The sequence below is a fragment of the Vulpes vulpes genome, chromosome 11, assembly GCF_048418805.1.
Source record: "Vulpes vulpes isolate BD-2025 chromosome 11, VulVul3, whole genome shotgun sequence".
Taxonomy (NCBI): domain Eukaryota; kingdom Metazoa; phylum Chordata; class Mammalia; order Carnivora; family Canidae; genus Vulpes; species Vulpes vulpes.
This window is the reverse complement of record NC_132790.1, coordinates 98892751-98907547: the sequence shown is the minus strand read 5'-3', so window position 1 is coordinate 98907547 and position 14797 is coordinate 98892751. Positions and strand designations below refer to the sequence as shown.

The 14797-nt window shown below is 42.4% G+C and overlaps 1 protein-coding gene across 2 annotated transcripts in view; it reads right to left on the bottom strand.

Moving 5' to 3' along the window:
• ARHGEF26 (Rho guanine nucleotide exchange factor 26) overlaps positions 1-14797 on the bottom strand; it is a 112587-nt gene that overhangs the window by 77200 nt on the left and 20590 nt on the right. The window contains exons 5-6 of one of the 2 annotated variants that reach the window (XM_072727198.1): positions 7035-7091; positions 5710-5870 (exon numbers count right to left, since the gene is read on the bottom strand). In XM_072727198.1, coding sequence (XP_072583299.1) covers positions 5710-5870; positions 7035-7091 — 218 coding nt within the window. The remainder of the gene's footprint in view (positions 1-5709; positions 5871-7034; positions 7092-14797) is intronic. The other variant, XM_072727199.1, reaches the window with a different exon arrangement.

Here is a 14797-nt window from a genome sequence, read left to right as displayed (position 1 = left end):
ACAACCAGCCTTAAAAACAAACTCATGCCAACCACTGAGCAAGAGTCTATAAGACAAGACCAGTGCTTGAACCTAGTCCTGGAACAATGCAAGCAGAGGCAAATATAGGCAGGACATCATGCAGAAGTCATTACATAAACAATCCAGACACATTTCGGAATACCAGGCAGAGATGATCAAAATGACAGCGATAATATCTACAAAATCAGTGCGACTTGAGAGCTTACCTTGCCCTGTGCTAAGTATGAGTTCCTCTAATTCTCACACCAACCCTATGGGTTAGATAATCTAGGGACCCCATTATAGGGAGAATGAAGATTTAGAGATAATACGCAGTTGCCGACCATGTTGCTAACGAGATATATTTTTCTTTTTTCTTTTTTTTTAAAGATTTTCTTTATTTATTCATGAGACACAGAGAGAGAGAGAGAGAGGGAGAGAGAGAGAGAGAGGCAGAGACACAGGCAGAGGGAGGAGCAGGCTCCATGCAGGGAGCAGTCATGGGACTCGATCCCAGGTCTCCAGGATCAGGCCCTGGGCTGAAGGCAGGTGCTAAACCACTGAGCCACCCGGGCTGCCCGAGATATATCTTTCAAAGTGTGAGGCTTTACATGTTGTGTGATAATCTTCAATGGGCTGCTTCCTGCAAAACTTAATAGTGGTAGTGGTAGTAATAACAGATTTAACGTGAATATTGTTGACAAAAATTATAAAATATTACAACTCTCAAAGCAATGCCAATTGCCATTTGACAAAAATAGAATGAAGGGTACACCTGTACCTGGCTACTGGTATTCCAAAGGGAGAGGGGTGCTTCAAGGTGTCAACTGTCACTGTCCCTGGTTTGGGGGTTTGCTTCCTCCCTTGGGCCAGACTGCACCTATTTCGCCCTACTGCTGAGCGAAGCAGGCCATCGTCCACCTGTGTAGAGTTGAAGCGGGGATCTGGGCTCTACTTCTCAGACTGGCTTTCACAATAATCCTCTTTTTAGTCACACCTTTACTCCAACTTCAATTCCTGCACCTTCCAGAGGTTCTGGGGTTCAAATCTGGTTCTTTCTTGGCTTTCCTCACTACCAGCTTACAGGTAACCTTCCCAGATTGCCTGAAATAGCTACTAGGAGTCCATCTGTTTTCAGGTTCCAAAATATTGCTGCTGTTATCTCTTTCTTATTGTTTTTCTTGTTTTATTGTTTTTCTTGTTTTCTTGTTGTTTTCCTTTTAATCCTTGGGGGTTTGTGCATTGACTATCTGATCCTTTTTAATGGGATTTCAGAAGCAAATGAACTTCAGGGCATGTGTCTCATGAGTCATCCTTCACCGGTGGCATCAGTTACGAAGACTTTTTATAAAGACTCCCAGACCCACTGCTTTTCCACAGTCTTAGCTGAAAGGACTGGGACTATTATTCCGACACCTGTAGTCTTTCTTCCCTTACTTGAAATGGTAACTTAAATAACGACTTATTTCTTTTAATATGGCTTCAGATACCGGTTATTGATAAAAGCTGAACCATGTGGACTAAAATATTGATAAATTTCCAATCAGCTTCTTCTGTTATTTATTTCAGGACAAAGAAAAAAAAAAAAGGCAAAGCACATCGTAAAAGGGGGCTTCTGAATGTCACTGGCGTTCAACTATGAGCTCAAGAAGTTTGGTTTTGAAAAGGATGTTTTTCTGTCACATGCAGAGTAATGGGCCAGCTGCTTTATTTACCAAAGATTCTGTGGTAAACCCGTATTGCCTACTGCCTAAGAGAAGAATGTTTGCTAATGAAAAAAAAAAAGCCAACAGCCAATACTTCAGCCTTTACAACATAAAGAGTTCCATATTCTCTGGCTTAAATTTAACATGTTTCTTTTAAAATTTAGCTCCAAAAATTAGTCAGGAAGGAAGAAATGCTGATGTTAATAGTAAAAAGCTTTTGAAGGTTTCCTGTTGACGCATTCGAGCTTGGAATTTTTAATGATCAAGTAGGAAATGCATTTTACAATGCAGATACGATGCACCCTTATCTGAGTAAAATTTTTGAACTATAATCTCAACAGGTAATATTAAAGCATATGCATTTAGAGCAGGGTTCGGTGCCGCACGATATTTCGATGTTAATATAACCTGATGAAAATCAGGAAGGAGAGTCTTCTGGGCACCTAGTGCTGGGGGCTACTTTGCACGTTAATGATTTCCGTCATTTACTCTTCCACGCAAGGCAGAAACTGAAGAGTCTGGCACTGGCTGCTCTTTCTAGGTTGGGAACAGACTCAGTTCCTCAGGACTCGAAAGCACACTGAGGGATATTTTTATTTTGCTCTGAAGAAACCGAAGACAGCGCAGTTGTAGCTTTAAACTGACTTCCTAAGAAATACCGCAGTTTTAACCTGGCGATGGGAAAAAGGAGAAGCAAGCATCTCGCACGTTCTCTAGCACAGGCCGCGGCCACCTGGGCAGACACCTGGCAGGCAAACACAACTCCTCTTTCTTGCCAGCTCCTGGCGACTCCAGGTGCCAAATGTCCCGCAAACCTTCCTCGCAGACCCTGCCTCAGTTTCCCAGCGTGGCGGGCTCTTTCACCGTCGTCCCGTCATCCCCAGGGCAAGCCCGAGCGCCTGCCTGGGCGGCCCGAGGGTCCCCGCAGCCTCCAGGAAGCCCTGGACACCCCTGGGCAGGCACACGGGGTCCTGCACCGTCCCAGCTCACCGTCGCCTCCGCTTCTCCTGGGCAACCTCAGAGGGAGCCAGGCCCGTGCACCCCAGGGCCGGTGCTCCGCAGGGGACCCTCTGCGCACACTGTGCATGTCCAGCAGCTGACCCCGGGGGACAACAGCCCCTGGGTGGAGGCCGGCAGAAATGCACCTTCTAGAAACTGGGCATCGATTCTTCACAAAGAGAAGAATGGAGCGGGGACATCCCACAGATGGGCCCAGCATCCGAGCGCTCCTGTTTCTGACTCCCGAGGGCTTCTGACTCTTACTTACCAGCAAGCAGAACCTGCGCCGATGGAAAGGGGACCAGACATCGCATCGGTGAATCCCCAGAGCTGAATATGGAGCATATTCTGACCTCACCCTGCTCTAAACATGCCATCACCTCCGGCTATGATCTTCCAGCAGGGGAAAGTACAACAATGAAGACAGTGTCCATCTTCCTTATGCCACACTGAACAGCACCATGCTCCGCCGGTAGTCACTAATTCAAACACCAGTCATTGGCTTCATTCAACATCTTAGCATTTTCTGATGACCACAAACCCTTTTGTAGGTAGTACACAGTAAGCAGTTGTCCCTTTAGAGTCACTCGGGGACTGAATGTGAGAAGTTCAGCAAGAAGGCATTATGTCATGAGATGAGCTTTGCAAAGCTGAGCATTTCCGAATTTTTAAAATGCTGTATCTGTTTCAAACTAAATCAAAGAAAACTTCCGTAATATGTTTCTATGATACAGACATCAGATTATCATGCAGAAGATGAACATTCTCAGTTGAAATACATCATAAAAGAGATCGGGGATCGCATCGGCAGCGGTCCAAATCAAAACACCGCCTCTTGGGGCACCTGAGTGGGCTCAGTCATTTGAGCATCCAACTCTTGATTTTGGCTCAAGTCATGATCTCAGGGTTGTGCGATCGAGTTAAGAATTTTGAATTTTGTTTTAAAAACAAAAAATAAACAGAAATGTCCAGAATGGTGTCTTACGATAAGCCAGTATAGAAATGAAAACTTTTTACAAAATCATAAAAGATTTAGATTTTGCGAAAGATTGAAATTAAAAATAAAATACTAATCTATAATCCAAACAAAACGAGTTATTTCGGATGAACCAGCTATAGATTTTTAAAATTTATTTTTTAATAAATAAATAATTGAGGGGGGTGAGGTTTAGCAACCTGCTCAAGGTTAATCCACTACCAAAAGGAGAAGCGACTGCTTGAGCCCAGGTCCCTTATGAATCACACTGATACAAGCAGTGCTATCAGGGCCCAAAGTATAAGGGCCCAAAGTATCCTCTCTTCAAGGAACTGTGATTATTCTACAACAGAATTTACTAAAAGCTTTCACTGGAGTCATTCATACACTGTAAGAAGCTGACTGACGCCAACACAATTCAAAGCACAATTCTGTGGAGGCATGCCACTGTGGTTTTCAGAAAACATATTCCAATTAAAATCATGACTTACATTTTACAGTTATCAAAACAGTAATAATTCTTGATAGCTGTGCATCTAATACAGAGCTTTGTAGATCAACCAAAGCACACGTTAACATGAAAGAGACCCATTTTGAAATCTGAATACCTTTCAAACAGGGACACATCACTGAAGGCTCTTGTTCTGAACCTCTTCACTGAAGGAGGAAAGAGATTTTCATTTCTCTTACTGAAACTTGCAAGACTGGTACCAAAAGGACCAGTGGGGCTGAACACAAGTAACAACTTAACTTCTAAACAAGGATTCCCAAGTTGTGGTACGTGCCACCATCTGCACACCATGAGCCCAGTGTGCCCCGAGGCCCTGTGTGTCCTCTGAACATGTATTTTTAATTATCCGTGTCGGTATCAAGATTTCCAGGATCTTTTCCTGTGGCAGAGTCTGGCTTCTGAAGTCCTGCCACTATCATGCAAATATGAAGATCTCATTGATCTGACCACAAACTCCAGCTCTCTGAAGTAGCCCCAATGTGCATGCTCAGCTGTTCACCATGAATGTTCCATCTTGTAAGTTCAAAAGGTAGATCCTACCTGCACACAGCGATGGAGTCAGCAGGCACAAAAGCAAATATTTAAGAGGTACCTTTCCAAATGAGAAGCTTTGAAGCTACTAAACCTTCATTAATGATACGGTAAACCTTTGACCCCACTATAGAAAACTGCCAATATTCGACTGTTTTGATCTAACAAAGTAGCAACTTAGGATGGCACACAGCTCCCCTGTAGGCTCCGTCGTTTACTCAGAAGAACGTAAGAGCCCACTATAGGTATATGAACTGAGATTCCTACGCTCATTAAAACTAATAATGAAGGGATGCCTGGGTGGTTCAGGGGTTGAGCACCTGCCTTTGGCCTAGGGCATGGTCCTGGGAATCCCAGGATCGAGTCCTACATCGGACTCCCTGCATGGAGCCTGCTTCTCCTCTACCTGTGGCTCTGCCTCTGTCTTTCTCTCTCTGTGTCTCATGAATAAATAAATAAAATTTAAAAAAAAACTAATAATGAAAACTCCTCTCTAATAGTGCCTTACGGAATGTTAGATAGGGAAAACCTAAAGAAACCATTATGGTCACTATGACTACATTTTCAAAATAGTATTTACAATATATAAACAAAAAACCATGTAGGTGTAAACAAAAATGATTTTTGTATTTGAATAGTACTACTATGAGTTATTTTCCCTCATGACGAAAGGTCATTCTATTATTCATATAAATATTTAAAAGGAAGAAGAAGAGGACAGATGCAAGGAGAAGAGGCAGGGACAGAGAAGGACTGAGGGACCTCAGATAAAACTGTCCGCGGTGACGATTCATTACACACCTGCCATCCATCTATACATCAACAACCCGAAAGAGATCTTAATATTTATTTCAAAAGATGATGATGAAAGTCACCGAATCAATGAGAGATCTCATACTTTTAAAGGTCTTCCTTTTGAGGTAACATAGACGTTTGTTGGTAAGTAAGGTCTTAGAATGCCCAAAGGCCAACCAAGTTGAACTTACTTTTTGCTTGCCTCACAGACATCTGTAATGTTGGAAAAAAGATGGTGACTCTCTGTTTTGGTCATTGTGTCACCCAGTTCTTTAGAGTTTTTAAACATTCGTATCAAGATCTCCAAGCTGAGTAAATAGGAATGTTCAGAGGATATGACTTCAAAGATAGCCTGGTATGAAAGAAAAAGAGACGTATTATTAATTATGATAATTGAAGAACTAAATATAGTTTTCATGATTCTCCTATAGGAAAAAAAAAACCAGTACCTTGAAAAGCACAAAAAGATAAGCAGGAAGAAAAATGCATCATCAAACTACTGTTTATATAAGGCACATACACCCAAACCGTAAGAAATAAGAGTCCATGCCCACAGTGTAAAAAGGAAAAAGCGAAAGCATTCAGATGGCTTGAGATTGCATCCTGAGGTCATGCTTTGTCAAGGGGTAGAATTTATGGAAGGAAAGCTAGGTCATGTCATAAAATCTCAGTGAGACATTAATTAACCTCTGGGGTCACCTCCTCCAGGCCTATTTTCAAAGTATGCTGCTCTGGGACACTAAGGATTTACAGACATCACTTGGGATTCAGAGAAGATCTCTCACAAATACATTTCTTTGCTCTCCTCTCGTGAGGGCCCCTTCTCTCCCCATATTTTAATCCAACAAATTTGTTGTCGATTACAGCAAAGAGTCCGGGCGTAGTAAAAGAGCGTGACTGTATCTAGCCACAAAAGGTTCTTATCAGCCACAGGAATTCTTTTATATTAAACTCAGACAACTGAAAGTAATTCTGCTCATTCAACAAGACGCCCAGTCTGCTTCCATCAGTGTCTCAAGAAGGAGCGAAGGACACTCTTGCAGAAATGCTTGGGGTCAGGCACACAATCCTTTACCTGATAAATGTTCATTAATGATGAAAAGCCAACCCACATATGCGGATAGGCACCAACATCCTGTGTAAGGAATTCATCTAGCTCCTTAACAAAATCAACTGCGGATCCTCCAAAATTGGCAACACTGGCCAATTTTACATCTCTTCCTCAGGTAGGGACAGTAAATAAATATCCTCGCAGGCCTGAGATTCACATCCTTCCTAGAAGATCTCCCTGGTTACACTGCCATCATCACTCCCCTCAAGCCCTTGGCCCAAAAGGCACAGGAGATTCTGGGCTTTTAGGTGTAGTTTCCTTTGACAATGATCACATACCTCTTATGCAAAAAGAACAAAATGAATACATTTTCAAGGAAGACACTGAACCAGGGCACACAGTGGGTAAAAAGCACACACACACACTCTTTGGAGCTCTAAAGCCTCTGCTCAGTAGAAAACATACCTCCTGTCTCTTTCTTTCCTCCTGGCTAACTGTCTGTGATAATCCATTTCTTTTCACCTAGAGGAAAAAGCAAAATAAGCTTGAGCTCATTTACTTCAACAAGCAATTTATTACATAAGGCCTAACTCCGTGCCCTTGGAGGAATGAAAATTATGTAAAATGTCTGACTTCAGCACGTATGCATTTTGGGGTCCCTCATATAAATATTTAATCACATTAATAAATTAGCATCAACACAAAAGAACTGCAAAGTGTCTACAACACTACCCCACCAGGTTGTGCTAATCTGCTCTAGTCCTAGGTCTAGATATTTCTAAAGTGCTTATCAAATTAATTTCCCAAATCATAAATGAAGAACGCTAACAGTAAAGAAAGTGAAGCCACCCTTCTGAGAGTTTACCACCCAGGATTGCACACTGAAGAAATAACTTTAATACCATGGTTCACCAAGACTTCCTGGAATACTCATGCTCTTCATAGAAACCCAATCAAACAAGAAAACAAAGTCTGCTCAGCCCCGATTTCAGCATTCTTTCCAGCACATAGAAATCTGACAAAGAGGAAACGCCTAGTGGCTCAGTCCATCGAGCACCAGACTCTTGATTTCTGCTCAGGTCATGATCTCAGGGTCATGAGATCGAATCCCACACCAGACTTTGTGCTCAGCAGGGAGTCTGCTTAAGATTTTTCTCTCTCTCCCTCTCCCTCTGCCCCTCACCCCTGCCACTGGCTCATACACGCATGCTCTCTCTCTCTCTCAAAATTAACTAATTAATTAATTAGACAAAGAAGGATGCTAACCCGACATTCTTTGGAGAAGCAACAGTACCCACAAGAGTAATTACTTGAGGGGATTCCCGGGTGGCTCAGTGGTTTAGCGCCTGCCTTCAGCCCAGGGCCTGATCCTGGAGACCCGGGATCGAGTCCCATGTCGGGCTCCCTACAGGGAACCCGCTTCTCCCTCTGCCGGTGTCTCTGCCTCTCTTTCTCTCTCTGTGTGTGTCTCATGAATAAATAAATAAATAAACTTTAAAAAACAAAAGAAAAGAATAATTACTTGGAGTAATGCAGGGGCACCGTTAGCGGAATCACTGCGATCTCTACCTAAATGACCACTTTTTTTTTTTTTTACTGCAATGCCTACCATGATTCAGCTTTTCACCCAGAGTAGAGGCTGACCCATGAACTCCATGAAGGCAGGGCCTGGTATATCTTCTGGTACAACTCAGCACTGAGTCTGGCACATGAAAGATACCCATGTATCCTTCAGCTAAAGATTAAATCAGCAAAAGGTAAGGCATACATAAAATATCGACCAATTAAACTCTGTGCGTAACAGAAAGAACAGCAAGAAAGGCTCTAGTGCCCTCCTCTTTTGTGAGAAACTAATAGCAATAAAATATAACAGGGGTCTTCAAACGTTTATAAAAAGCAGTGGTTTGATATCCACCATATTCCATTTAGAGATAAATGTGCTTTCCGTTAATAGTTGGGAGATTATTCTTCTTTCTCCTTAAAAAAACACATTTCTTTTTTTTTTTATTTTTTTAAATTTTTATTTATTTATGATAGTCACACACACACAGAGAGAGAGGCAGAGACATAGGCAGAGGGAGAAGCAGGCTCCATGCACCTGGAGCCTGACATGGGATTCGATCCCAGGTCTCCAGAATCACGCCCTGGGATGAAGGCAGGTGCTAAACTGCTGAGCCACCCGGGCTGCCCAGTTTGAGACTTTGAAAAAGACACCACACTATGATTTGAGATGAGTAAAAGTAATGCCTTTCTTCTCTTTTTTTTCTAAAGGATTTTATTTATTTATTTATTTATTTATTTATTTATTTATTTGAGAGAGAGAGAGAGAGAGAGAGCAAGCACAAGTAGGGCGAGGGACAGAGGGAGAAGCAGGCTCCCCGCTGAGCAAGGAGCCCGATGTGGGGCCCAGCACTCCGGCACCCTGGGATCATGACTTGAATCGAAGGCAGATGCCCAACCCACTGAGCCACCCAGGTGCCCCGAGATGCCTTTCTTTAGTAAAACTGCAAAAAGAGCAATTGTGAGAGAGGAGACTGGAAAAAAAAAAATCCTGGGGTGACACTTAGCACATGCAGTCAGTTTTAGAAAGGAGGATACCTGGAACTTAAAGATCTGAAAAATGGTGCCCTTAAGTCTATCCCTGTCTGCTTTGCATAGTCTTCACGGATCCTTGGCGGGGTAAACTGTAGGGCGAAGGCCCCTGGTGCATAGCACCCCGCATTGTGCGGAAATAGACACATATGTCACAGTCTCTAACTTGAGTTTTGGAAAAGGATGGGAAGCAACAGAGTAAGTGTAGAAAGAGTCCTAAGCCGGGGGTAAAATCAGCGATCATTTACTGAATATTTACTGTGTGTCTGGATGGGTGGTAAGCATTTTATACCCCCTTTCCCACTGAATCTTCCTAAAACCTCAAGAAAGTCAATACTTTCTTGAACTTATCCCCAGTTCAGGTGGGAATAACAAAGTGTAAGATCTAAGATCACAGAGCTAACAAGGAGTGAGGGCAGGATCTGCACCCAGGCCTGCCTAACTCCAGAGCTCAGGCTTGCTCTTTCTCTTTCTTTTTAAGATTTATTCGTTTATGAGAGAGAGAGAGAGAGAGAGAGAGAGAGAGAGAGAGAGTGCGCAGGGGGCAGGGACTGAAGGAGAGGGAGAGAGAGTCCTCAGCAGACTCCACACTGAGCACAAAGCCCCATGAGAAGCCTGATCCCATGACCCCAAGATCATGACCTGAGCCGAAACCACAAGTGGGACCCCCAACCGACTGCACCACTCAGGTGCCCCAGGTGCTGAGGGACCCCTGCTCCCTGTGAGGGGCACCCCATTCTAGGGTCGGGTGATCAATACTGAAACCCCTTCTAGGTCAGGCCTGTATCAAGTCTCCATATGTTCTTTTTCATCCACCCATCCTGTGGAATGTTCTTAGCCTTACCCACCATCCTGACCCTGGGTCAGCCTGTCAGCAAGAATTCATGGCTAAAAAGGCTTCTTCATCCATTTTAATAAGGGAGGAGACAGGCCAGAAGAATGAAACCCTTCAGCACCGCTCCCGTTTGGTTAACCCCGAGCAGGAATTTCACAGGATGTCCTTCCTGACACACAGTCCTGGCAGATCGATATCGGGGCGCCGTGCCCACAGTCTCTGCAGGTGAGATCACCTGGCAAGAACTTCCACACACCGGCGCTGTCATCCAGAATTACTCAGGAGCTCAGACGCAGAAATCAGAAGGGAAAGAGAATGAACTGTGTGGACTCAGAGACCTACGCAGGTGACAGCTAGTTTACTGAGGGATTAACAGTACTTCATCCCATTAAGAAGAACAGAACAAAACAAAACAAAACAAAACAAAAAGTTTCTCTTTTGAAAGGGAAGAAAGGTAGTTTTGAAAAAGGCAAAAATGTGAACTCCCAGAATTATCATGTTTCCTTAATGCTTAATACAAACAATGGTAAAACGCCCCTGTAACCAAAACGTCATCAGTAAGAAACCAGCAACCCATACAAAACTACTGAGACAGGAAAGGAAAAGATTCCCAGGGAGCATTCTTGAATCATCACTAAGAAAACTGAAGTGCAGCACACGGGAGGAGCCTGAAAGTTTGCTCCAGAGAGTTATTGACAGACCAGCCCCTGCTGGCTGGCGGCCAGGCCAGGCCACGGCTCCGAGGCCTGTCCTCTCTCGGCCCTTCTGTACCCTGTGCAGGGCAGGCTGCAAGCTTCTCCCTGCAGAGCCAACAGGGATCGTTATGTCCACTGGAGACTTCATTCCATGGTCAACTCTAAGTTAGGCAGGACCTGACAGCAGGTGCCTGGCTGCAGAAGGTCACGCACAGGCCAGATGCTTCCAGGGACTGAGCAGACTGGAGAAACGAAACCCAAGAAAGACAAAGGAGAGAATGATATACGGAGACTGGTGAAAGGCAGAGAACAGAATAGATTAGGGTAAAACAGACACACTGGAGAAAAATATCAAACAGAAAGAAACAAGGAAGGAAAGGAAGAAGAAAGAAGAAAGAAGGAAAAAAAGGAGAAGATGTGCCAAGTTTTTAATACAAAACACCTCTAGTGGCACCTGGGTGGCTCACCTGGTTAAGCGTCCAACTCTTGATTTTGGCTCAGGTTATGATCTCGGGATCCTGAGATCGAGCCCCACCCCATGTTGGGCTGTGTGCTGAGCTCGGAGCCTGCTTAAGACTCTCTCTCTCTGCCCCTCCCCAGCCCCTGCCCTGCTCAGGCTCATTCTCTCTCTCTCTCTCTCTCTCTCTCTCTCTCTCTCCAAAAACTTCTAGAAACATTCTAATTCAAAAACAGCAAACCTTATCAGTAAACTTAACTCACTGGACCTCGCGGCTCAGGCTTTTTTTTTTTTTTCCCCGTGTGAAAAGCGTATGTTTATACCTATAGTTTTAGAATTGACCTGCTTTTTGCAGTTTGTACATTCTTGTTAAGAGAATCTGAAATTTAAAAAAAAAAAAAAAGAGAGAGAGAGAATCTGAAATATTACCAAGTTTATCATGCTTTTTTGGGTGTTCCTCTTGTTTCCATATGTGGAAAAGAAAAAAAAATAGTACAGCAGCTTCTAACACCTGATTCCTATTTGCTACTCTATATGAAAAAAAAGTTAAAACTGTACAGGCTCCTTCTACATTTTAATAACCTATATTTCATATTGGTAGCTCTGTCGGCTGAGTACAACTGGGCGCCCACAGGGAGCCAGAGCAGCACTCCTCTAAAAGCCTCGTCTGACTTCACTGGAGCTTGCTTATTCCACACTGACTTATATTTTTATTTAACTATGTCATCAGTGAGTAGACCTGCAAAAGTAGTTTAACGAAACACTAACAACTGGATTCAACTTGGGGTTCTTGGTTTTATATAATCTAACCAATTCACTAAAAGTGTTCAAATCCTACCATGGCAGATTCTAGACTCTAAGGAGAAAGTATGATGTATGTCATTATCTTCAACATTTTAAGTGGATAAAAATTAATTCAAATAAAACAACAGGCCTGAGCCCACAACTACAGTTTCAACATAAGTTAAAAAATATACACAGATATGTAACTTATCAAGACAGGGGATACAGAGAACTCACTAATGTTCTAATAGTTTTATATTTATAATTATAGATTATATATATGCATATATTTATATATGATATCTTATATATAATATACATTTATATATTATATGCATATTATATATGTATATACCACATTTATATGTTATATACATATATACACATATAAATATACATTTATATGTTAAATACATATTATATATATTATATATGTGTATAATATGTTACATATTAATATATAAATGTATATTATATATAATTACATATAAATTATATGTGATAATTATTGGTAATTAATAATTATCATAATACAGTATATATGATAATACATTGTATTATATAAAAATATGTAACATATTATTATATATAACATGCCATTTTATATATATTTAATATATTTAACTAATATATATTTAATATTATATGTAGTATTTATATTTTGTATATATTTATAATAATTATATATATGCACTGCTGTAATCAGTATGGAAACTCTTCACTCATGATCTTTGTAATGGGATATTTTGCATATTCAAATGAGATAGAAATTCACAATTGGCTAAAACTCATGAAGAATAGTATAAGATACTTTATCTATGGATATGATATTATCTAGTTAGAACTAAAATTTTGAAACTGATAAAAGGGTAAACTCCCTGAAGTATGAAGCCAGAAGTTAATTATTAGCTACTCCACCTAAACTTGATGCCTGGCTCCTTCCTGACATCTTGCAAGTTTGAGCTTCTAAGAGAACTACCCTATGAGGGTAACAGGCAGGCTTTGGGCAGTTCATTCCATTCCTGCACTCAGCACAGTCACAGGATTTTTCACTTTGCAGAGAACTGTGTCAGGACACCCATAAACTTTGTACAGTTATTCCTTGGCTTTTGACTTCACCGACTCCAAGTGTTTATTTATGAGCCAGTAGGATTCTCAGGGCCAAACAGAGCCCCGGTCCCGACACTTACACAGAACCTATCTATAGAATAGAGCCAGTCCTATATCTGTGGAGGGAACCGACCTTAATAACACCAGTCTCTCGGCCACCCAGATGATCATTTTCCGTGGAGCATAGTCTCAGACCCTCCGTGAGCTGACACTGTTTCTAGAGGAGATGGGCGGCTGGCACATTCCTTCCATGTTTCCCCATCAGCCACGGAAACCGGGGGAGGGGGGCCCCAAAGGACTAACCATCTAAAAAGGCTCAGAAATGTAGCTAGTTAAAAATCAGATCAGATATTTATAATCCAAGATCACTCTGGCTCCATAAAGCACTAATGTATATACTGAATACTCAACCTGAGCTAAGACTTTTAAACTCGCTGGAGTTTAACCACTTGCTGAAAATCAGCTGGTTGTTCATGCCTGTTGGAGATTCCCTATTCACGGGCTTTTGTTCTCCAGAGTTCAAAAGTGGTAAGGGAATGAATTGTCAAGTAAAATTATACCATGGGACACAATCACTCCCGGGGCCTTTCTATAGACTTCACACAACCCGAGTAGCCCCTGAATTACAAATGAGCTAGACTTCTTTCACTGTCCCCATAACACGGGGACAGCCACTCCTGAGAGTATGTCTGAAGTCCCTAAAACTAAAAATCTGCCAGGATCCGGAGCGTGTCCTTGTAACCAAGGCCTGTAGGCTCTCTCCAGGCCCACCACATTCCACGGTGAACGATCCTGAGTCAAGACCCCTTCAGCTAAGCTATGAGCTGCCATAGGACACCAGTCTAAAGGACCAGAGATCTGGGGCCCCGGGGTGGCTCAGTGGGTTAAGCATCTGCCTTCAGCTCAGGTCAGGATCCTGGGGTCCTGGCATCAAGTCCTGCATCAGGCTCCCTGCTCAGCGGGGACTCTGATTACCTCTCTCCCCTCCCCTCCCCCTCTGCTCATGAGCACGAGTTCTTTCCCTCTCAAATAAATAAATAAACTCTTTAAAAAAAAAAAAAAAAGGATCAGAGATCTGTGTCACCAAAGATCAGATAAATGAGATGACAGGACAGTGTCGACACTTTCAGGGAGGGGTAGGTAAATAAATAAAATACTAGTTTAAAAAAAAATGGAGAGGTAGAGGACAATGGCCCATGCAATAAAATCATTTTTAAAATATGTCCATGACCATGCCAGGGACCTCCTAATTTGTTTTTGAGTTCAAAAAAACTGATGTCCTCTTTGATCTATACTCATGATAATTCCGTAATCCTTGCCAACTGTTCTTGGATCTTAAGAAGCAGCAAGCCTCCTGGAGGTAACCTCAGGTCTGCTAAATTAGTGGCAAACCCAGATAAGGCAGGCCAGGGCTTGAGGCTTTTGCTCCTCTATGGCCTGTGTCACCTTCTAGAGCCAGGATTCCTGAATGAACCCAAATTATTTCAATACAGACATGAGGCTGAAAGTACAAACCACAAGCAGATGGGTAATAATAATAATAATAATAAAAGGCACAAGAATAAACTGTCGTCCTTTGTACAGTTGAGGAGATAAGCTTGCATTACTTCATGGCAACCAGCCTGCTTCTAGTTAACTCTCTACATCTAGCCCACTCCTGATTCAGAGTTCTTGTCAGTCCTCTATACGTTTATTTCTCCAACTACCGCTGCATCAAGTGCTTCCATGCAGCAGAACCTTACAACCCCACAAGGAA